The sequence below is a fragment of the Leptonychotes weddellii genome, chromosome 1 (assembly GCF_054177405.1).
Source record: "Leptonychotes weddellii isolate Sample4059 chromosome 1, ASM5417740v2, whole genome shotgun sequence".
Lineage (NCBI taxonomy): Eukaryota > Metazoa > Chordata > Mammalia > Carnivora > Phocidae > Leptonychotes > Leptonychotes weddellii.
In genome coordinates this window covers 20435041-20460659 of record NC_138369.1, presented here as the reverse complement: position 1 = coordinate 20460659, position 25619 = coordinate 20435041, and the positions used below count along the sequence as shown (strand labels likewise).

Genomic DNA, 25619 nt, shown 5'->3' with positions numbered 1-25619 from the left:
GGGTATTGAGGAGGGCACATTCTGCATGGAGCACTGGGTGTTCTGCACAAACAATGAATCATGGAACACTTCATCTAAAACTAATGATGTAATGTATGGGGATTAACATAAGAATAAAAAAAATAAATAAATAAATAAAAATAGCTAGCAAAAAAAAAAAAGTAATGATGAGTTAAAAACAAAACAGGGAAGAAATGAAATACATGACAATAATGTGTATGTCAAGGGGATAGTGGCTGAACTTGAAGTGTCTCAAGATCCTTCTATTATTCAGAAAGAATGTAAGCATAGATTGACTTTAGACTTAGGTAAATTAAAAATGTAAGCATGCTATATTTTCTAGGTAGTAACCTAAAGATTAGAAATAAATGAAATAAACATAAAATAAATATAAATAAAGGTATAACTTTTAAATGAGTAGAGGCAAAAAAATAGAATAGGAAAAAAAGCCATTCAAAAGGCAAGAAGGAAAAGAGAAGAAATAGAAATGGCAGTGTATTTAGAAAGCACAAGTAAGGTGGTTGAAATAGAATCACATATATCTGCAATGATAATAAATGCTCCATCTAATTTTATCAGACAGGATAAAAGAATCTAGGTATATGCTATTTACAAGAGACATCTACAACATAAAGTTAATGATACATTGAAAGTGAAAGAAGACACACCAGCCAAATATTAACTGTGAGAAAGCTGTCGTAGACTTTATGGCAAGGAAACCATTTTCAAGCCAATAAATATAGACTATTGCACTCAATAATTTTTGGATACAAATTCTTTTCTAGCACACAGTACACAAAGTACATTTATGATAGCTGATCACATACTCTGTCATAAAGCAAGATACCAATTTCAAATAATTAGTATCAAACAGACCTTATTCTCTATTCACAAAGCAAACAAGCAAGAAAAAACACAAAGATAGCTAGGAAACATCCATGTATTTGTAGAGTAAGAAGCATACTTCTAAATTATTTGTGAGTTGAAGAATAGATAATAATGGAAATCAGAAAATGTTTACGATGGAACAATAATGTCAATACTACATATCAAACTAGTGGCATCAATCTAAAATGATACTGACAGGGACATTTATAGTCTTAAGACATATGGAAAGAAAAAAGAGTGAAAATTAGTGAGATAAGTATCCAAGTTACAAAGTTAGGAAAAGAAAATAGAATAAACCCAAAGAAAGTAGTAGGAAGGAGATAATTTTAAAAATAAGAGCACAAATTAATGAAATAGAAAATAAGAATGTTTGGGATGCCTGGATGGCTCAGTCTGTTAAGCATCTGCCTTCAGCTCAGGTCGTGATCCCAGGGTCCTGGGATCGAGCCCCACATCAGGCTCCCTTTGCTCCTCCCCCCTGCTTGTGATCTCTCTCTCTCACGCTCTCTCGCTCAGGTAAATAAATAAAATCTTTAAAAAAGAAAGAAAATAAGAATGTTAGATGATCAACATAGCCAAAATTGGCTCTTTGAAGAGATTATTGAACATGACATGCCTCTGCTGAGCCTCATCAAGGAAAAGAGAATAAAATTAAAGAATATTAGAAATGAAATAGAAGACAGTCATAGATGCCATAGGTATTGAAAGATAAATGGGTTTTATGAAAATTTCCTGCTCAGTAAAGGTGAATATTTAGATAAAATGAAAAATTCTTAGGAGAAAAAAACTTACCAAAATTGACTGAAATAATTATAAACACGACTATTCCTATAACCATTAGATAGATGAGGTAAGTAACAGTCTTTGGAGAAAGAAAATACCAGCTGTAGATGGTTTTACTGGTGATTTCTAATGAATGTTAATGGGAAGAAAATTTCAGTTTTACACAAACCATTTCGGAACACATTAAAAGAGTGAGCACTCCGTTTAGAAGGCAAAATTGGTAATAAAACCTGACAAGGACAGCATCAAATGGGAAAATTACAAACCAGTCTTATCCATAAACATAGATGAAAGATCCTGACAAAATATTAGTAAGCTGAATCCAGTAACATATAAAAAATATAATACATCATGACTAAGTGGGGTTTTTCATAGTTGTTAAGGAGAGCTGAGCATTTTAAAAATCCATCAATGTAATTCATTACAATAACATATTAAAGGTGAAAAGTGTGATAAATCATGAGAAGCAGAAAAAATGTTTATTAATATTAAACATTCCTTAATGATTAAAAAAAAACAACTCTTGGCAAAGTTGTAATAAAAGGGAACTTTCTGAAACTTAAGAGTTCCTATAAAAAGCTAAAGCAAACATCCAACTTAATGATGAAACATTGAAATTCTTCCCTTTAAGCCCAGGAACAAGATGAAGGAGCCACAGTTTCTTTTAGGCCTCTGTCTTTCTGCATGGCCTGTCCATGTGGCTGATACGGGCTTCTTCACAGTATGATGGTCAGAAGGTGGTTGGACTTCTAACATGGTGGCCGGCTTCCAGCTGGAGGAGGCTAAATGTGCCTGTCCTCCTACACACAAGGGCCAGAACTGACACTTTGGCTGCATCTACTAGTTGAAGCTAGTCACAGTTTAGCCCAGGTTCAAGAGGAGGGTAAACAGACTCCACCTCTAGTTGTGAGTACAGCGTGTGTGTACAAGTAGGAAAAACTTGGTGGCAGGCATCTTTGGAGGTCATCTGTCACAACTATCAGGCTGGTAAAAATGTGGAAGTCTGGTGACATGAGAGATTGGCAAAGATGCGGAGTGATTGGCATACTTACACACTGCTTGTGACCCTGGAAATGAGTATAGCAGCACTGGTAAGAATATTAGAATATTAGAAATGAAATAGAAGACAGTCATAGATGGTGTCACCTAGTAAAGTTAAAGATGTGCATACTATGTAGTCCAGCAATTTAACTCCTAGATCATTTTTGCTGTGTGTGCCGGGTGATAAATATAGGAATGTCCGGAATAGCACTTTTTGTTCTAGCAAAAAACCTGGAAACAAACCAAAATGTCTATTAATAGCAGAATGGGCAGGTGAATCGTGGTGGAGTCTTACAATGGAATTCTGTACTTCAGTGAAAATGAATAAATTGGATGTACAATAACACGATTTAATCTTCAGGACATAAGATTGAGTAGAAAAAAGCAAAGTACTAAAAAAAATACACAGAACAAATAAAGTTGAAATGCAAAAAATAAATGTAAAAATAAGCAAGGAAATGACAAACACACGATTTAGGGTGGTAATTATTTCCGAAGGGGGAGAGGAGATAGAAATGATTGGGACATAGATAATTCTAATGATCTTTTTTGGCGACTCGAATGATGGATGTTTCTTATATTATTTTTCCTTATACTCTACGTAACTTTATGTTTTTTGTGTCTTCTCAGTATGTAATATAAACAAAAAACCATTAATGCTTACTTTTTTTGGGTGGGGGTAAGGATTCTTTTTTCGTCAAATGATTGCCTTGAATGATCATTTCCACCGTGGAGTAGCAGAGAAGGACCAGGGTATGTCTTGGATTAATTACCTTTATTAGCAACCTGTTGACCTTTCTTAGGATCATGGTGAATAGTCTGTGTTGTTTCACGGATGAGGAGTAGGTCTGGCTAGGAAGCCTTCATTCCATTGTGAACTTTGGTTCTCAGTGGGGTGGAAGGTCAGTTTGCTGACCTTACCTGTTTTCTATACTCTTGGCCCCCTTTATAGAGCCTTCCCAGACCCATAAGAACTTCCAAGGCCATCTTTTTAAGCAAACTCATGGCTTGCCTTGTTGGATTAATGATCATGGGGTATTGAAAATTAAAAGAAATCAGCAGTTCTCAAACGTAAAGAGTAGAAAGTGTGGCTTCTAATTTCTTGCAATGTTGTTGTTTCACAGATTGATCAACTGAAGCAGGAGCTTTCAAAGAAGGAGTCAGAACTTCTTGCCTTACAAACAAAGCTTGAAACCCTTAGCAATCAAAATTCAGATTGCAAGCAACACATTGAAGTGCTTAAAGAGTCGCTTACTGCCAAAGAACAGAGGGCTGCCATCCTTCAGACCGAGGTAAGGCACTGTTTCACGATTCCAGGCAGCAGACGTTGAGTCGATAGAAAATATCCTACCTGGACAGCTTTCTTTAGAAAATCCCTTATCCAAACCCTTGGGGCCAGATGTGTTTTGGATATCAGATATTCCAGGGACCTTGGAAAGGTAAGACCCATATCACAGATTGCATAACACTCCCAGTGTGGGTACAGCAATACCCTGTAACAAATATATGACTATTTGTGCAGAAAAAAAATTCCTCACACTAAAGTAGGATAAATAAAGACTGTATAAGTAGCATCCTATTAGTTCATGTCAGGTTGTGCCACCAAAAGAGTTTGTTGCACACTAGAATTTTTTTTTTTTCATTTTCAGAGTTTTTTAGATTTGGGAACCATAAATAAATGGTTGGATCTAGAATGGTATTATCAAAAATCATAAAAAAGTCGGAATGTCATCTACCTTACTTGCTGTGTATCTGTATAAGTCCCTCTCTGTGATTCCAGGGCTTTCTTACTACCTGAAGAGTATCCTCAATTTTCAAGATTCTTTTACCCATTGAAGAAAGTTGATATTGTATGAGTTTCTTAAAAGAAATGTTGGTTTATTTCTTCTTATTCATACTTAAAAGAAAACCAAATACATGTTACTATCCTATTTCCTTGCTTTTCGTCATTGGATTGTATCTTTGAGTGTGCCAAGAAAGGCAAAACACAAACTAGTGATGTAAGTAAAACAGTTGCCAGAAAATAAATTATTGCATGTGGACAATAGCAAAGAATGTGGTGACTCTCCCTGATTTTTTGTGTTGAGGTAGTATGTTATGTGGGTTACCGTAGGAGAAAGCAGTCTAGTTGAGTTACATGTTTTCTCTTGTGCTCTTTAAGCCATGTCTTTGTATATGTTTTTGGGTCTGTGGGGAGGTTTAGATTTGCCTTGGAGTTAATGGGGCCATTGAGTAGGCCTATGCCCTCAGTCAAGGTGCAGCAGAGTGTCCAGAGGTGAAAGGAAACAACTTCCAGATTGGGTGGGTCTTGGCATGAATGTGACTCAGCCTCTATGCACTTGACACTGGCTCATAGGCAGTTATTAGATCACTGCAAACCAAAATGATCACTTTGGCCTCGATGTAGATATCTCACATTTGAGAAATATCATGTTCAGTTCTGTATAGTTTCATTGTGAATTTGGAAGCATGAATATTTTATTTTGCACAGCAAAAATTTGAACTATGCCGTAAATTGGATGACAGCTTGTATCTCTTTTTGAAGAGGCTGCAGTGAATAGTATGTAGAACAGTGCTGATACTGTAGCCACTAGCCACGTATGGCCAATCAAATTTAACTAAAATTCAGTAAAATTTAAAGTGTAGTTTCTTAGTCACACTAGCCACATTTCAAGTATTTAATAGTCACATGTGGCTAGTGACTAGTGTGTGAGAAAGCAAGCTATAGAACATTTCTGCTGTCTAGTACTTGTCTAAATAGGGATTAAAAACTATGGCTTACGGGACAAATCCTGCTTACTGCCTGTCTTTATAAATAAAGTTTTATTAGAACACAGCCACACCCTGTCATCTATGTATTGTCTTTGGCTGCTTTTGGGCAGCAGCAGAATTTAATAGCGATAGAGACCATCTGGCCCTTAAAGCTGAAAATATTTGCTCTCTGGCCCTTTACAGAGAAAGTTTGCCAAGCCATGGCATTGTGATTTTTGTGGGAAGAGGGTTGAGTGGGAATTGAAATGTCCTCTCTCTAGCAGTCGTACTCTGAACAGGGCCAGATAGTTTGCTGACCCCTGTTGTAGAACAAGGTTTAAGTTTATTTTCACAGTGGTTATTCACAACACACAGTTGTCTTGGGTTGGCAATAATACCTGCATTACTAATAAAGTTAGTGTAATTCTGTTGCTGTGTATTAGGTAGAAGGAAATTTGAGAGGCAAGGCAATCTGCTGTGGTATTGCTTGAACTGGGAATTGGGCTTCTTGATGGTTCCTTTCTAGCAAGCAAGAAAGAAAAGTCAGCTCAAAAAAGCTTATTACCTTCCTCTCATTACCTTATGCTGATGAGTGCTGTATCCCCTGGCCTCTTTCCCTTTCCTTATACTCTCCCCTGTATTTTACTCTTCTCAAATTAATGTAGTCCAAATCAGACCTATACATTTTTCATGAAAAAGACAGTGGTAGCATTATGTGGATAGCTTCTGTCCCATGTTCAATAATTAAAATGACCCAATAAAGAGATGGTGCTTTGAAGTAGAAAAAATTATTCTGTGTGTGCAGAGAAAGTGAGATGATTTTCTAGTTTCCTGCTTTGAAGTTGGGAGTGGGAGATTAATGATTTTATCAGCTGGAAACATCCAAGGCAATTTCTTTTGCCTTTTTTTCTTCTTTTAAAATCTTTGTAAATGGAAATGGAGAATGTTACCTAATGATGTCCATCTCTTAGGGGAAGCAATTGAGGTTGAAATTAGCTCTCATTGTTGGATCATAAGCAAAGGATTTTTGGCAGCAGTAAAGAACATTAAAGTGATTTTCCCACTTCGAGAAACAGACAGAAATAAGAGTCTCCCTACCTAACATGTGATGGGTTAGTGGATGAGTCAGTGAATGAGATACGTTATGTTTTGTCATCCCCTACAGTGAAAGACCTGAGTTTACACTGATATGAAAGATACGGTGCTCATTCTGGAGGAGGTTATAAGTGATAGTTCCTTCCAGTTAGATTCCTGAGTCATTCCTGAAAGCTCTTGCCAAAACTGGAGGGCTGTCCCTAGAATGGGAAGAGCATGCTGGTTTATCTGGAAAATCTGTACCGTCAACTGGGTTTTGGCTACTCTTAGAATATGGTATAAAGGACAGATGCCACTGGCTTAAAGGTTCATCTGTGCAAGGAATGCTTTTGCTACCAGGAGATTTGCGTTTAGGAGGTAGTAGGATGAAGGGTGGGACGAGGGGTGGGAGGCAAGTTGTCTGGGTTTGTGGCTATGTGGCTTGGCTCCTGGATTGGTTTGTTTTAACTTGTACAAATGCCCAGACGCTTTTTGACATGTGTGCAATAAATCAATGGAATAATAATTACACATATACAGAGATACACCACATAGCTCTTAACATAACATTTTACTTTTTAAAATAGCTTCAAAGGACCCCAAGGCCAAGTTTCTTATTTTTCTACTTCCTTGATGTTTTCTTTTCTTTTTTTTTTTTTTTTAAAGATTTTATTTATTTATTTGAGAGAGAGAATGAGAGAGAGAGAGCATGAGGGGGGGAGGGTCAGAGGGAGAAGCAGACTCCCCGCTGAGCAGGGAGCCTGATGTGGGACTCGATCCCGGGACTCCAGGATCATGACCTGAGCCGAAGGCAGTCGCTTAACCAACTGAGCCACCCAAGCGCCCTCCTTGATGTTTTCTACGTACGAACTTACCCCATCCACCAACACATTAATTCCGTGGCAATAGAGATAATCATGAATTGGCTTTTTTAGCATCTTGATTTTTCTGGATTTCAATGAATAATTACCAACATATCCAGAAATTAGGAAGAAGAAAGGCCTAGCTATTATTCTATGATCTGAAGTAAAATGTATGAAGAACATAGCATTTAGAAATGGGAGATGTATGGACATGCCTTTGCCTTCCCATTTCATAACTGCAGTATGAATAAGACTTAAACCTGTCTGAGCCTCCATGTCTTGATCTATGAAATGTCAGTCACTTTGCCAGACTGATGCATCTATGTGAAAAGTGCTTTGACTCCAGGAAGGGGTTCTAGTTGTAAATTGTGCTATCATCATTGCTGTTGTTATTATTATTACTATTGTATATCAGGGATGTTTGGGGAATCCTCTACCTCACTTCTTTTCTTACCATGCATTCTGTGCGTTATGCCTCTGTGGGTCTCCTTTGAACTTGTGTGTCTGCATTTACCAAGCCAAGACTTTTATATTTTAATTGGGTTAGTTTTTTATGTCTTAGAATGATACAGAGAAATGAAGAAAATATGGAAGTGCCATCTATTTTGTTCTGTCCCCATATTAAGAGACTTCCTTCGGTTTTCTGGCAGGTCCACTTTTCCCCAGCCCAGCGTGATTTCCAAACTGCCCGGCATGGCAACTCTTTTGCATGTTTTCTGGAAGATGTGTTATATGACAGTGGCATATAATGCTTGCTTTTATACTCATTTCTGTTCCAAATAGATCTGGGAAGAGTTCTACTTGTTTAAAAATAAACACTTGAGAACCTATTAACAAATATGTAGGGGTTTGTGTTCATAATGGCAAGGGGCAACATATGTAGGTTAGGTTAGTCACAGCTCCATAGCAAAGGTCCATAACATTTTTGTTTTTATTTTTTAAAGATTTATTTATTTGAGATAGAGAGAGTGAGAGAGTGGGGAGGGCGGGAGGAGCAGAGGGAAAGAATCTGAAGCAGACTCCCCACTGAGTGTGGAGCTGATGTGGGGCTTTATCTCATGACCCTGAGATCATGACCTGACCCAAAATCAGGAGTTGGACCTTTAACTGACTCAGCTACTGAAGCGTCCCTTGTTTTTGTTTTTAGAATGTAATCAGTATAGAAGAGAACTTCATGCAATCTATAGGCTCATTCATTAGAAAAATTTACCTTGGCACACATACATTTATATTCACTTGCAATCATGTATATAATTTTAGGCAGTTTACAGATGCTCTGAAGCATTTCCAAGAATTTCACATTGAAGATCTCTGCCCTGTAGGTTTCGTGCATTTTTTCATTCAACACATAATTTTTGAATGACTACTATTGCTGGATATGATGGCTGCCTTTATCTAGCCAACACTTCATTGGGTATATGGATATATGATAGAGAACTAACTGATTTATACTACCATGAATGCTCAGTGATTTCATTATCACTGGTTGACAATAATTCCACATAAAATCTTAATTGGACTTCATCTTCCTTCTATTGTTTAAAAGCAGATAAGTAAAGGAAGGAAAGAAGATAAAAAGAAATACATATTTAGTTCCTTTGAAGATAAAGCATGCAAGCTGTATGAAATGTCCGTTTATATCTCATATAATTGAAGGCTAATGTTGCTAAGGTGATTACTCTGATAATGTTAAGATTTTATGTTTTGAATAAAGGTGGTCCTTTTTGAATCCACACTCAAGCAACTTGGCTTTCCTTGAGGAAGGGAATGGTATTTATGGGGTTACAGACACTCACGCTGGATTATTTTACGAGTTACTGCATCTACTTAGAAATGCTTCAATCTGCTGTACTTCAGACAGATTCTTCCCTCAACTTGTCTAAATGAATGAGGTGTCATTTGATAATATTTTATTGAGCATCTATCATGTGCAAGGTTCTGAACAAGGTGGGACCCATAATCTCATGAGCTCTTGGTCTTGGACTTCTTAATTTAATTATCTTGCCCAAATGTCTACTGAGTGTCTTGTGGCTGCTATATTGAGTTTCAGGAGATATAGCTAAGTGTTTCCCATGTGATACTTTATCTTAAACTTGACTCACAACTTGTGAAGCTGGTATTATTATTATTATTTTTTAAAGATTTTATTTATTTGAGAGAGAGAATGAGAGAGAGCATATGAGAGGGGGGAGGGTCAGAGGGAGAAGCAGACTCCCTGCTGAGCAGGGAGCCCGATGCGGGACTCGATCCTGGGATTCCAGGATCATGACCTGAGCTGAAGGCAGTCGCTTAACCAACTGAGCCACCCAGGTGCCCATGAAGCTGGTATTATTAACCCCATTTTCAAGATGAGGAGGTAGAGTCTCAGAACTTGTTTAAGGTCATACAATGGTGAGTCACAGGGCCTTGGATTGCAAAACCTGAGCTCTTAACCAGAAATCTAGTGCTTTCCATAAGGGCTCCCATGGACTGAGTGTTTTTTTTGTGTCAAGGAGCTGACATACATTGTCTCATTTAATCTGATGGCAAAGTTTTTGGCAAGTTTTATAATCCTGTCTTAACAGGTGAGTTCACTGCTGTTCAGTGCTTACTAGGTAAAACCCTGTATTGGCTATGAAGAGTTACGAATGAATACTTCTGGGTGCCTGGGTGGCTCAGTTGGTGAAGCGACTGCCTTCGGCTCAGGTCATGATCCTGGAGTCCCGGGATCGAGTCCCACATCGGGCTCCCTGCTCAGTGGGGAGTCTGCTTCTCCCTCTGACCCTCTTCCCTCTTGTGCTCTCTGTCTCTCATTCTCTCTTTCTCAAATAAATAAAATCTTAAAAAAAAAAAAAAGAATGAATACTTCTGTGACTTAAATCCTCCTAGTATCACTATGGCTATAATAACTGCTACATATTGACCATAATAATGAAGGATATTGCCCAAACTCTTGGGAGGGAACAATTTTTTCATGAAGTCTAGAATCCTGGTATATTAAGAAGAATTTATTATATAATACTTTTTATTTCTTTAAAGATGTTTATGATTATATGTACATACCTATACTTACGCATGCATGCATACTTTCTTAAAAAAAAAAGCAAAAGAATGGACAGCAGTACCTTACTGTATTTTCTCTTTGTGTTGGAAACTCAGATATCTTTAAATTGTCTATGATATACACATGTTATACATTTGCAAGGTAAAAAATTAAGTGCATTTTAACAGAAGGGGTGATGATCATTTCTTCAGGGAGATTGTTTCCTCAGCAAGGTGCTGCTGGTGGAGTAGGAGGAGGTGTTTTCTGGGCCCATGGTGGCATTTTTGGTCAGTGAGTCATGGATGTTTCAGTGTGATAACACAACCAGAAAGCAGACTTGGGCTGTCAATTTTCAAGGTGGATCATAAAACCAAGCTTTTGACAATGAAAATATTGTTACATGGAGAAAAGAACACAGTTTATGACTCTTTGTTTCTTGGTTTTCTGCACTGAGGTGGGCCTTCTGCCTCATTTCTTGACGAGGCCCAGACTCTTGGGTATACAGGTCACTGTGACAAGGAGTTGGGAATGCTTTGTGACCTCCAGGGACCTTGGGACTAGATGCATTCATACAGGGCTTTGCAAACTATTCCAGATACTTAAGGGACCACTCTTTCTTCTGAACTCACACGTTTTGAGCAAAGGAGTGTTTTTTTTTTTTTTTTCAGTGGGTAGAAATGGTATTTGCCACAACATATAAGGTGGGATTTACAATCAGTGCTCCTTTACTTTTTTAAAATTTAAATTCTATTTAATTAACATATAGTATAATATTAGTTTCAGAGGTAGAATTTAGTGATTCCTCAGTTGCATGTAACAGCGAGCGCTCATTCCATCAAGTGCCCTTCTTAATGCCCAACACCCAGTGCTCCTTTCCTTTTAACAGTAATTTCAGTTTTCCTTCTGCCTCCTGCTGTGGTTGACTGGCAAGCAGTGAAGTCCTTTTTAATCACTTCTGTCCAGGCTTCAAAGGATATTTGAAATGACCTTTTTGAGATAGACTTTTGTTTAATGAACATCATCATCATGGCATTTAAAAGTGAAGTGTTTCTTCTAAAAAGTCAGTAGCATATGACAAAACCAGTTTTTAGGACTGTCAGATTACCCCAGTGCTGTGTTAGGGTGCATTGTTTCACTTTCAAGACTTGCAAGGAATGTGTTTAAAATTAATAAATTAAGGGATTTGGTGAAAAAAATATACAAAAGAAAATCCTGGTGTCACTTGTATTTTTCCATTCTAATCCTGTTGTTGGCTTCACATTTTAAAATGTTTTTATTTGACTGGGAAAGGCATCATTTGAAATTTTTATTGATAACACTCTTAACTGCAAGAAAAAGACATAAACTTGCAAAGCTGTAACTATCATGGTGGCCACAATTGGGAGGTCTGCAAAATGGTTTATTACCAGTAGAAAAAAAGCTGTTGGGAACCACAGTCGTTACAGGGTCACCACCTCTGTTACGTGCATTTTATTTTTTTCCCTTTTCATTTTGAGGGTATTTATGATGGCAGTGCCAAACTACACACTTTTCCCTCCCCTAATGTCTGTGGGCTTTGTTTTGATTCTCTCTTTCTTAATGATGTGAAAACTTTGGGGTTATATAAAAATGAGCTAGGGTCAGGCTTTGCGGGCCCCAGAATGCTGAAAATGTCCTTGTATCTAGCTAGTGAAGACATTGTTTAAAGGGGCCACATTTTACTTCCTAAGATTTTTAGCTGTTTTGCAGATTTTAGATATCCGGGTGAAATGTGCAAGGCAGCCTCATACTCTTGCTTTCTTAAGGTAAAACATAAAAGACCTGTGGTGGAGGAATTCAAATGTGTTAAGGTTGTTGGCCGCAGTTCCATAGCAATTTCTGGCCTATTAAAGGATGATGCAGGTAGCTACAGACATTATTTCATTCCATAGGTCAAGAACCTAGTACTTCTGTTGTTACTGTTGTTCAGGCTTTCAGAGAATGCCTTATTTAACACCTTGTTAGTATAAAATTGCTTTTGACTTTATAAACACAGGTGTTCAGTTTGAATCTTAATGAACTGTGAAATAGGTAGATGTCTGAAAGGAAATTCTATAAATTGTGAACATGGCTTTGTCAGCACGCTAAATGGATTAGGAAAATTCACTGTCTGCCTTGTCACTGAACACCAATGTGATGCATGGGCATGAATCAGTCCTGAAAAGCCAATAACATGGAGGGAAACGTAGAGCCTAGGAGATGTTGACTGTGTGGGTTCCCCTTACCACAAATGAATGTTGATGCAGAAGGCTCTGAAATCAGAATGGCTATTCAGAGGACGGCCAAGAAGGGGTACATATGAGCAGACAACACAGAATTTATAGAGTAAAACCACAAACACCTTATTTTGCATTGTACTAAAATAATGATATTTTACAATACTCATTTTGTGTGTAATTCTGCTTTCAATTTTATATTGTTACTGCAGCTCAAATCTTATTATAAGTGTTCCAACAAAAATTCCTTTTTAATCAAAAACTTTCCAATCCTTAGCCCATTGTCAACTTATTTTGAGCAACTTATTTTTCTAGTGAAACAAAAGAATTTGGCTCTTCTTTTTGAGTTCATTGGGATGTTATTGGACCTGTGTGGCTAAACATGTAATTGAGATAACGGAGTCATTTTAATTTCTACATTAGATCCCTTCATAATCTGCATCTGTTATTTTGGAATGTAGAGATATGGAGTCAGAGCCCTTTATATTCTTTGAAACAAAAGAAATAGATCACTAATACTTTTGTTTGGTTATGTTTTTGTTTGAAAAAGGCATTGTCTATACTATATTAAACTGCAACTGGAAGTGACAGTATCCAATTAACCAATCGTCTGTGGGAAAGTACATGTCCTCTGGTAAGTGTTGCTTACTGGTGAATGGTTTGGAGGAAAAAAAGAATGTATTTCTGTCATGTCTGTGGGAAGCTGACTTGCCACTTTAAAAAGGAGATGACAGAATTTAGGAGGAGGGAAATTCAACAAAACTCTCACTGACCTCCAAGCTCACATTCTTTGTCTCTTTTTTTGGTATGAATTTTATGGAAAACAGAATTTATTAAGTACTTCCATTCATTTTTTTTCCTTTTGGGGGCACCATTTAGAAATAACCAGTTTACATTATGATTATGTTCTCCTGACACTGGACCCACATTTGTAACACTTGCCTCTATTCCTCTGGAAAAGGCTAACATTTACTGTGGTTGGGTTTCTTTATGTGTATATTTACATATCAAACCAAAATGTAAAGAGTGAAGTTAAATTTCAGGGCTTCTGCAAGAATCTTTTATCCATTTTCATATGAACTTTATTCTTTTTAAAATTAAATACAGAGATTTATTCCATACAGACATATACTTTCCCTCTCTTGTTTTATTTAAAAAAAAAGGAGAGAAAGAGAATACAACTTGAGGTAAAAAGTTGTGTAGTTGAGGATCACTTTAACCGTAGAAGTTTGTTTTTATTGCAAGCATTTCTGTCTTGAAATGTATGAAATTTATTTTCTTGCAATTATTTTGTATTTTGTTTTCTTATTTTCAAATGTAGTGATTTCTTAAATCCTTATGATTATAACAGAATGATGATAAAATACTACTTGGCAGTTGTTAATTTGAAACTGGACAGATCCTAAGTTCTGTCATTAAGACCTCGCCAAATGTGAAGGAAAAGAGAAGATCTAACTCCTCATTTACTGAGTGTGACTCCTTAGCCTAGTGCCAGCAAATCTGGGTGTTCGCTCTCTCCATAGTGATGACCACCTTTGACAGCTCTTCTGAGGGCAGTACAGGAAGAGGGGAAAGGCGTGACTTGGAGAATAGCTCGGGACTGCCAGAGATCTAGAGCTTAGGATTTGTCAACTCTTCAACCTTACTCCCATCCAAAATCAAAGTGTGCATTTGTGGAAAAATGTACATGAATTTTTAAGATTTAATTTGGGAAAAATTTAATCATTTGCACCTTGCTGTGCATGCATGTATGTGTGTGTGTGTGTGTAAAAGAGAAAGAGACAGAGCACTAAGATATGAAATTTAGGTGTACAGTATCATTTTGGTAACCTTCTTTGTTGGATCTCCAGTAGGTTATTTACAAAGTAGCTACTGTATTTTAGGCATAGTGCTAGGTGCCAGGAATACAGAAGTAAATAAGAGATAAGTGTTGCCAACATTATCACCCATAATGTGATTATTGAAAAAATTTTAAGATTATTTGTAGTTCCTTTTGTCCTTGAGCATTCACTAGGGTTGATTCATGAAAGATTCAACTTAGTGAATTGTTGGTTGCTTGACAGAACCCATAAAGACCGTGGGCATACAATAGGGCCTCTGAGTAAGTCTGTGAAAGTACCTAACCAAAAGGAGAAATTATTTTAATGCTTAGAGCTTTTTTTCATTTACAAATCCTTCAATTTTCAAGGGTCACATTGTTGGATAAAGTCTCTTGATATAGATTGTGTAGGACACAAAAATATTATCTTATTCCTCAGGAACATTATGGCCTAGCTGGGGTTTTCGTTACTGTGCTGCGCTTAAGTATTTATTTTATTCCTTTATTAACCTAATATTTATATAGAAGGAAAACTTCATCGCAGTATAAGCTTCTTATAGGAAAGGACCTTTTGCTTTTTTTTACTGGGGTATATAAGCTCTGAGAGCAGTGCCTAGCATAATATAGGAACTCCAAAAATGTTTGTTGGATCCATTGTTGCTCTCCTATATCATTGGAGGTATAGTGAGAAAATTAGATGAGATAATACATCACACTAGCAATGAAAGTATCCAGTCTCAGGTGATGCTTTGATATTAGTAGCAGGAGAAAACACTGATTAACTCCTCTATAACTTAGGTATGGGGAAAACTTTCCTAACTATGAGTCAATATCTGGCAGCATAATGTGTAAGATTGATAAATTTGATGACACAAGGTAAAGAATTTTTGCTTGGCAAAAATTATCAGGCAGGGTAAAAGACAGATAACAACTTGGGCTACATACATGCAAGCTGTGCTACAAATAAAGCGTTCGTATCCTTAATAAATAAGGTTTTTTAAAAATAGCGAACTGAAGAACCAACAACCCTATAGAATAATGGGCCTGATAGGTAGTACACAGAAAAATAAATGTAAATGGTGCTTAATTTATGATGCTCAACCTGACACAGGATGAGAGAAGTGCATATTAAATCTACATTGAAAAATAATTTTCACTTATTAGAATGGCAAAAATCCAAAGACTTGAAATGTTCTCTATTTATTGGTAGTACCGTGGGAGTAACTAGCTCTCTAATAACAGTGCTGGTAAAAATGCAAATCAATATATCCCTTTTCAGAGGAGAATTTGGCAACATCTAGCAAATTATACACGTTTTACCTTTGACTGCAGTCCCAGTTCTTCCCAGAATCTCTAGGTCCCAAAGGTACACTGGCAGAAATACAAAATATCAGAGACTGTTCATTGCAACACTATTTGTAAAAGACTGGGAACCACCAAGATGACTACCAGGAGGGGATTGATTGAATAAATCACTGTGATCCACAAAATGGATTACTTGTAGCTGTGTAAGAGATGAAGAATATCTCTATATACTTTTATGGAGTGACCGCTAGAATATATTGTTAAATAAAAAAAAAAAAGAAGGTGGTAAAAAGTGCAGAGGGTATGCTACTGTTTACCTAAGAGATTAAGGGAATGCAAATATATATAATATTATTTGTTTCACAGTAGAATGAGTGGACAGGGAGAGAACCCAGACTTCTTTGAATATATTTTGTTTTATAGATTTGACTTTGGAGCCACGTAAATACATAATTACAAAGCAAAATTGAATCTAAAAAGGTAATCCCTAAAAAGTTAAAAGGAAAATGAAACAAACAAACCTATCTATGTGTTTGAGTAGCAGTATGACCACAGAGAGAGGATTATTCCAAGTGGCTTTAAAACACAGTATTTTGAGTGTACATCTCTCATGGTATACAGTCCAGGACAAAAAACAATATGCAAAGAATCTTAAACCTTTTTCAGTAATTATATTATTGATGGTAATGTGGGTATTATTATTCTAAGGCAGGTGTGTGTGAAAACTGAGATAAAACAAATGAGTGTTTCTGTTTGTGTCACTGAGAGCTTAGGAGAAAAGAAATACAGTGCAAGACTGATGAAGTTAAGAAAAGATATGATTGTCGTCTTAGGTTGTGTTTCCTTTTTAACAACATATAGACTTATATAGATAAATGTTTTATATTTATATTCTAGCGATGACTCTGTAAAGCCCTAGAAACAAGGACCAATCTGGTAGCAATGAACATTCCTACCGTCAGATTTACTGCTTTCCATGAAAAGCCTTTGTAGAAATGGAAAAGTCTATGTCTGGGGCAGGGAATGATGCCTAGAACATCTTGTCATGCCAGAAAGTGGGGAAGCTATCAAAGACAGGCCATGTCAGAAAGACTAAGGAACGAATAAAAAAGGTTTACCCGCTGGACAAAGAATTTGAACATCAATAACACATAAAATATGCTTAAATCCATGAGGTCAGAATGATAACTCTTTAAAAAAAAAAGCTCTTTTGTAGATTCTAGGGAACCAATATATTATTTCTGAAACTGGTAAATAAAGGAAAAGAAATGAGCATTTATTATAACTTTTTTATAAATTGTACCTCAGAGTAAGTCAAAGAGTTAACAAAGAGAAGTTTCTCTATATAGAAGTATTCCAGGAAATAAATGAAGAATGCTAGACTAATCACCATTTTGCATCCTCTTATGATTTAATTGGTGGATCCTGGGGATTGAGTTTTTTTGTTTTGATTTTTGTTTTGTTTTGTTTTTTTAGAAGATTTTATTTATTTATTTGACAGAGAGAAACACAGAGAGAGAGGGAACACAAGCAGGGGGAGTGGGAGAGGGAGAAACAGGCTTCCCGTGGAGCAAGGAGCTGGATGTGGGGCTCGATCCCAGGACCCTGGGATCATGACCTGAGCGGAAGGCAGATGCTTAATGACTGAGCCACCCAGGCACCTCTGGGGATTGAGTTTTAATGGATGTCACATCAAATAGTACATGCCTCCAGATGGAAGTACACTCTATTGTTTTTTTTTTTTTTTAAAGATTTTATTTATTTATTTGACAGAGAGAGAGACAGCGAGAGCAGGGACACAAGCAGGGGGAGTGGGAGAGCGAGAAGCAGCTTCCTGCCGAGCAGGGAGCCTGATGTGGGACTCGATCCCAGGACCCTGAGATCATGACCTGAGCCAAAGGCAGACGCTTAACCATCTGAGCCACCCAGGCGCCCGGAAGTACACTCTATTGTAATTAAAGTCTTGTCAGAAAAAAATCAAACCTGAATTTTACTGGAAAAAGGATGGAGAGGAACTTGGCAAACAGCTCCAAGGGCTACAGTGGGCAATTTCCCCATCATGGGAAACCTTGGTAGGACAGATGACTGTTTTTGTTTTAAAACAACAACAAAGGTTTTCAAGGAAAAAGAGAAAGAGGTAGAGAGGGAAACTGTATATCAAAAAAAACTTAAGAGACATATCAACCAATCATAACGTATGAACCTTGTTTGGATCTTGATTCAAATAAGCAACACGGTAAAATTGTGAGCCACTGGGGGAATTTGTAGGTTAAACTGATGATAGTAAAGAATCACTGGTAAATTTTTCTAAGCATGATGGTGGAATTTTAAAAATTTAATATAGAATTCTTATCTTTTAAAAATACATACTAAAGGGACTCCTGGGTGGCTCAGCCTGTTAAAGGTCTGCCTTTGGCTCAGGTCTTGATCTCAGGGTCCTGGGATTGAGCCCTGCATAGGGCTCCTTGCTCAGGGGGAAGCCTGCTTCTCCCTCTCCCTCTGCTTGCTGCTCCCCCTTCTTGTGCTTGTGCTCTCTCTCTCTCTGTCAAATAAATAAGTAAAATCTTTAAAAAAAAAAAAAGTACTTACTAAGGCATTTACAGATGAAATGATACAATATCTGGTATTTGATTTTAAATAATTAGGGGGCTGGGAAGGGTGTGCGGTTGGGGTTCATAGAAGAAATGGGAGTAGTAGCCATGAGTGGATACATGTAAAGTGAGAAATGGGTCATGGGGATTCATTGTGATATTTTTTGTGTTTTTGTATATGTTTGAAATTTATGTAAGAAAACATTGAAAACAAAATAAAAAATAAATGAGTAGTGGCCTGCATAGGCTCTTTGAATTTCATTCCCAGTGACATGGTATGCCCCAAGATGTCTCCTACCTACCTACCCACCCTGGCACATTATGTCCTTATGTATACAGATGCTTTTTCTTCTAAATTATTCTAAACTTGATGGTGACCCTGAAGATGATTTCAGACCTTTTACTGAATCAATGAAAGTACACTTTGTAGAAAGAAAAAGTCTTATTTTAACTTTTTCTAGTTTTTCTAAATCTTTGTTTATATGAGAAGGTAATTTGGATGTAAAAGACCTAGAAAAAAGCATTGGGAAATCTGATAGGGAAGCTGAATCAGTTGAGCTTTTTTATGTTGAAGCTTTGGACTCTTTTTTCAATCTAGCCAGTTCCTATAAGATTGCAGCTGGCTGATGTCAGGGACCTGCTAATGACTCACTCCATTTAGGCAGGGTTCATCCTCGAGAACTTCCCTGGAAATGGTTTGGGTTGCCAGGCACAGACCATGGCCACATGATTTGCGCTTGACATCATTTCTTTTACCCACATTAGTGGGTATCAGTCATCAGAGGATCTAATTTCTATTTCACACTCAGCCTAGAAGTTTAGAAGACTTTATTTTGCCTGCTTGGATTCTCCTATTCATCTTACAATCTCGGTGTTTTCTTATTAGTAAAAACATAAGTCTAGTTCAAGGAATCCTAAATATTTATCTTACATATTTTAGAAAGAAAAAGTATATAAACAATGAAATAAAGGTGGTAAAACCTTGTTAATTTTATTCTTTCTTTGTCCTGGTTTTGAAACCTCTTAAATACTACAAAAGGAGAAGCACATTTACTATGGAGTGAATTGTTAGAGTGTGCGGGTGTGTGTTTTGTAAATTGAGTTTATCTAAATCCCAGTCCAGAAGAACTAAACCAGCTTTCTCTAGTCTTTCTCTAGAAAGTGAGTTTCAAAGTGATACCACATGTTGAGTACAATACCATAGAGCTAAGATTGTTATCAAGATATCTCAATGTATTGTAGAGTGAATTTGAGAACATAAAAAAAGAAAAGAATGCTCCTTTATGTAAGATTTGAGAGAGAATTAAGACACGGGCAATTTGAAAATATTTCTTTTGTTCAGTTTTAGAACTTGTATAGATAAGTTCTGGCAAGCTCATTTCCTTTCCACTCCCCCTTTGCTTTTGGACAAATTTCTCATCTTCTTTCTCCACATATCTTTAGGTCCTGGCAGAAATCTGTTGCTGTTCATGATTCCTGGATTATGTGACCTTGATCACTTTCTCTGCTCTCTCTTAGCATAGTACTTGCATTGAGTTTCCAGAATTGCTCTTTGACTTGACCGTGAGTTTCTTGAGGATGGAGCCATCCTAACTTGTATGTTTTCCTGCTTCTGCAAAATCTAGTTTTGTTCAATTCTCTCTACTGTAGATGTGAGTTTTATCAAAGAATCTTGACAAGGTTTGGGAAAGTTTCCCAGTCTGGGAAGATACTGTGTTGAGTGACCACTATGAGAAAGTGAATGTAGCTTTGCATTTATTTTCATTTTTATAGTACTTGGCTATAATGCCACTCTTTTAGAGAGAAATTATTACACAAAGTCTTATCCTGGGCATTGCACTATTTCCTAACCGGAAATTTATAATTCAAGTTAGCAACATTTCTAAAGCACATAGTCCTTATTTTTATTGGCCACTTAATGCTTTATACTGATGATAAACATAATTAAACTGCTTTTCCCTTAGGTGCTTGCAATTGGTAAAATCAGTAGAATAAAGTTACTAATGCAGTTTGACACATTTTGCCAACAAGAAGTCTTATGTATTATTAACCAAAACAATAGTAGGATATCATATTTATTAAACATTTACCAGATGTCAAGCCCATTTGTGATGTCAAATCATCCTCATATTAGTCTTATGAGGTTGGTACTACCTGGTACTTCTGATAGCCTTTTTTATTTCATAAAACTTTTATGTGTATGTAGAGTGGATTTTAATAATTATGTGTAATACATATTGACTGAGAAACCTCAGAGTAGGTTAGATTAAGGACATTGCCTTGTCCTTAGGGTCTCCCTGTGTAGAGACTCAGAACCAAAAATAATATCATGGAATATGTTCAATAGTAAAGGCAGAAACAGAGAACTATGAAATACCAGGAATTAACATGTCTGTGGGGGAGGGAGTCAGGGCAGGTGTTAATGAGGAGGGGACTTTCAGATGGACCCTGAAGGAGGAGCAGTGTTTACTGTGATGGAAAAGGGGTGATGGGGTATTTGAAGCAGAAGAAATAGTGCAGAGGATAAAAGTGTGGCCTGTATGTACAAGGAACAGTGAGTAATTCTTTGTGACTGGTGTGTGTGTGTAGGAGAGAGAAATAGGGATGGGATGGGTAGATCAGCTGTATAGCATAGGGGTTGAGCTCATCAGTTTTGGGGTCAGAAACAAGACTGCTTTAGAGTTCCAAGTCCGTGTCTTTGTAGCTCGGTGTCAACTGAAAATTTGCTCATTCATTCATTCAACAGATATTCATTGATGTCTTCCATGAAGCTGACATTACTCTGTGTACTAGAGACAGCAGAGAACATAATAGGCAAAAATCCCTGCTACGATGGAGCGTACATTCAAGTGTAAATTTGGGCAATGGTGGTAGAGAAAAGAAACGTATATGAAAAGGACCTTTAACAGTAAGTATGCTAGATCAGAGAGTGATCCCAGATGGAGGGAGGTACAAGTGTCCAGGCCCTCAGTCAGGAGTGAGCTTTGTGTACATAGAACAAAGAGAAACCAGTGAGGCCCAAGTAGAATGCATGAGAGGAGAGTAGGAGAAGGTGAACTTGGATAGATGGCAGACGCCAAGCCAAGGAAGGTCTTGTTGGCCACAGCAAGGAAATAAGATTGGGTTCATAGTGCAATGGGAAGCCACTGGCAGGATTGATTGATTGATTGATTGATTGATTTATTAAAGATTTTATTTATTTATTTGACAAAGAGAGAGATAGCTAGAGCAGGAACACAAGCAGGGGGAGTGGGAGAGGGAGAGGCAGGCTTCCTGCTGAGCAGGGAGCCCGATGTGGGACTCGATCCCAGGACCCCAGGATCATGACCTGAGCCGAAGGCAGACGCTTAACAACTGAGCCACCCAGGCGCCCCACCACTGGCAGGATTTAAACAAGGTGGTAGGTGGTCTGATTTTCATTCCTAAAAGACCATTCTGGCTTCTGTGTGGGAATGGCCTGGGAGGCCACTATAGACATCCTGGTAAGGAGTGATGGTAGACTGGGTCCAGTGACGGTGTGGAGGTGGAGAAAAGAGGATGGTTTTGCCATCCATTTTGGAGGGATAGTTGTCAGGATGTGGAGGAATTGGATATGGATGCAGAGATAAAGAGTGAAGGAATTAAGGACAAATTCTGAGATTTGAGGTTGGACTAACTGGATGGGCAAGTCACTTGTCTCTTTGAATCCCAGAGAGCTGTTCCAAGGATTAAATGGGGTGGGAGAGGTATATGGAATGGTAGATGAGTTCACTAAATATGCTTTGTGCTCTCTTGGGGTGTTTGAACCCAAGATATAAAGACACAAAGCCCATAGAGTGGCAGAGATGTTGAGAGAGGGCTAAAGAGAAGGAACTTAGCAGAAGCCGTGAGGCAGCAGAACCTAAGAGCAATCAGAAGCCATGAGGTGGAGAGAAAAGGAGGGTATTGGTAACAGTAGAAGAAGCAGTGGCAAAGAGATTGAATTACAGGAGCAGTGGGTGTTTTGGCATCACTCCTGAGCCACCACATCTCCTTGGATATCAAGAAAGGAATTTCCATTCCCCCCAAGACCTAGCTGTACTGTTGCTCACCATTTTCTGGCCCTCCTTTTGCTCCCCATGGCTTTTTTACCTGGAAAAGCCCAGAGTTGTCTACTCATCCAACCTGATGAGCCAAAATAATACAACTGCACCTCTTTATTTATGTTGGAAGACACATATTTCTTTTTTAAAAAAGATTTTATTTATTTATTTATTTATTTGAGAGAGAGAGAGAAAGTGAGCACAGCGGCAGGGGGAATAGTGCAGAGGCAAGAGGGAGAGAGAAACCCAAGCAGACTCCATGCTGAGTGTGGAGTCCATCGCCGGGCTTGGTTCCATGACCCTGAGATCACAACCTGAGCCAAAACCAAGAGTTAGTCCCCCAACCAACTATGTCACACAGGCACCCCTATTTATTTATTAGAGAGAGAGAGCAGGAGGAGGGCAGAGGGAGAGGGATAGGCAGAGAGTCTCAAGCAGATTCGGAGCTCAGCCCAGAGCCCCATGTGGGGATATAGTCATGACCCCAAGATCATGACGTGAGCCAAATCAAGAGTCGGATGCTTAACTGACTGAGCCATCCAGGTGCCCCACATATTTCTTATTACAAATGGATTTTTATTTATTTCTAAGTTATAAAGTAATGCAAAAATACATTTGAATTGTCAATTTAAAAATGTAGAATAAATAATGAAAACATAAATTCCTCTTCTATCTTTCTGGACACACTGAAGTGTGTCCCCTCCCCAGGGGTAACCACCCTTATAATTTAGGGGTATATCCTTCCAAATACTTTTCTAAGTAGTTACATACTTAACATGTAGATAGATAGATAGATAGATAGATAGATAGATAGATAGATAGATATAGTTATTGTGGAATTTTCCAAACATAAATGAGATCATATTGGATATGGAAAACAATCACTGTTTTTTTCATTTACTGTTTCTTAGAGTTTCTTCTATGTCAGTGCACAGACCTACCTCACTGTCCATGGCTTCCCATTACTCCGCTGACCATGCTTTAGTCAATCATTCCCTTATAGGTGATCAATTAGATTGTTTCCAATGTTTCTGCTATTACAGACTCATTTTTAAGTGGTGGGCTGTGATACTATGTGACCTTCCACCATTTGGGCAAAACCAAAGTAGTCTGGGTGAAGTTCTTTGCCATTAGGTGGCTGTGCAGTGCATCTTGGCCCTGGGTTGTGCTCAGTTGCAGGCAGAATCGATGGAGCTTGTGTGGGTTGCAAGTCAGGCACATGTGGCAGCAATTTACTTCATGTTCTGTTGCTGTGGGGAGTAATTAGGACGGGGGTGGGATGACAGGGTGAGACTCTAATGTTGCAGTCTCCTCAAGGAAAGCTCGAAGTAAACTACCCTGTTTATATTAACACCTAGTAAAAGAAAGTATTAACTTTGCTAAAATAATCTTCTAAAGGGACAAGTTTAATGAGAATATCTGAATTAAATTTAAAAGTTTTAATTAAACATGCAAAGGATAAATAGTATCTTCAAAGTTCAGCCTTAAGAAGTAATAACTATTTCTTAAGAAGGAAAATATTTAACTGCATTGCATGCCTGGATGTTTGATCTTTAAAAGTTGAAGCATTCATGTTTTTGAAAATTAATCTAAAAACATGAAGTAACTTAAGTCTTTAGGGCAGTCATAATTTGTATGGTTTCTATAGATAGATTCGTGGAAGCCAGGATTTCTTTTTTTTTCTTTCTTTCTTTCTTTTTCTTTCTTTCTTTCTTTCTTTCTTTCTTTCTTTCTTTCTTTCTTTCTTTCTTTTCTTTCTTTCTTTCTTTCTTTCTTTCTTTCTTTTCTTCCTTCCTTCCTTCCTTCCTTTTCTTCCTTCCTTCCTTTCTTTCTTTTCTTTCTTTTTCTTTCTTTCTTTCTTTCCCTTCCTTCCTTCCTTCCTTCCTTCCTTCCTTCCTTCCTTCCTTCCTTTTTTTTCAGAGACAGTGAGAGATAGAGTGAGCAAGAGCCCACAGTGGGGAGGGAGGGACAGAGGGAGAAAGAGAGAGAATCTTAAGCAGGCTCCATGCCCAGTGTGGAGCCTGTTGCAAGGCTTGATCTCAGGACTCTGAGACCACGACCTGAGCCAAAATCAAGAGTCAAATGCTTAACGGACTGAGCCACCCAGACACCCCGGAAGCCATGATTTCTTTGAAGGAATAGTTTTGTTTTACAGAAAGACATGTACTTGCGGAAAGATAGTGAATGTTCTAGTTGTTCTTATATCATAACTATATATATATATTTTTATTATGTTATGTTAATCACCATACGTTACATCATTAGTTTTTGATGTAGTATTCCATGATTCATTGTTTGCATAAAGCACCCAGTGCTCCATTCAGTACGTGCCCTCTTTAATACCCACACCAAGCTAATCCATCCCCCCAGCCTCCCTCCCCTTTGGAAACCTCAGTTTGTTTCTCAGAGTCCATAGTCTCTCATGGTTCGTCTCCCCCTCTGATTTCCCCCCCCTTCATTTTTCCCTTCCTGCTATCTTCTTCTTTTTTTTAATTAAAAAAAATTTTTTTTATTATTATGTTATGTTAATCACCATACATTACGTCATTAGTTTCTGATGTAGTGTTCCATGATTCATTGTTTGCGTATAACACCCAGTGCTCCATGCAGTATGTGCCCTCTTTAATACCCATCACCAGGATAACCCATCCCCCCTCCCCTCCCCTCTAGAACCCTCAGTTTGTTTCTCAGAATCCATAGTCTTTCATGGTTCGTCTCCCCCTCCGATTTGCTCCCATTCATTCTTCCCTTCCTGCTATCTTCTTCTTTTTTTTTTTTTTTAAACATATAATGTATTATTTGTTTCAGAGGTAAAGGTCTGTGATTCATCAGTCTTACACAATTCACAGAGCTCACCATAGCACATACCCTCCCCAGTGTCTATCACCCAGCCACCCCATCCCTCCCACCCCACCCCCCACTCCAGCAACCCTCAGTTTGTTTCCTGAGATTAAGAATTCCTCATATCAGTGAGGTCATATGATACATGACTTTCTCTGATTGACTTATTTCGCTTTGCATAATACTCTCCAGTTCCATCCACGTCACTGCAAATGGTAAGATTTCATTCCCTTTGATGGCTGCATAATATTCCATTGTATATATATACCACATCTTCTTTATCCATTCATCTGTTGATGGACATCTTGGCTCTTTCCATGGTTTGGCTATTGTGGATATTGCTGCT

The 25619-nt window shown here is 37.8% G+C and overlaps 1 protein-coding gene across 1 annotated transcript in view; it reads left to right on the top strand.

Annotated features, from left to right (window-relative positions):
* Positions 1-25619, top strand: part of ERC2 (ELKS/RAB6-interacting/CAST family member 2) — a 338677-nt gene that overhangs the window by 253922 nt on the left and 59136 nt on the right. Inside the window, exon 7 of the mRNA XM_081805747.1 lies at positions 3837-4004. Coding sequence (XP_081661873.1) covers positions 3837-4004 — 168 coding nt within the window. The remainder of the gene's footprint in view (positions 1-3836; positions 4005-25619) is intronic.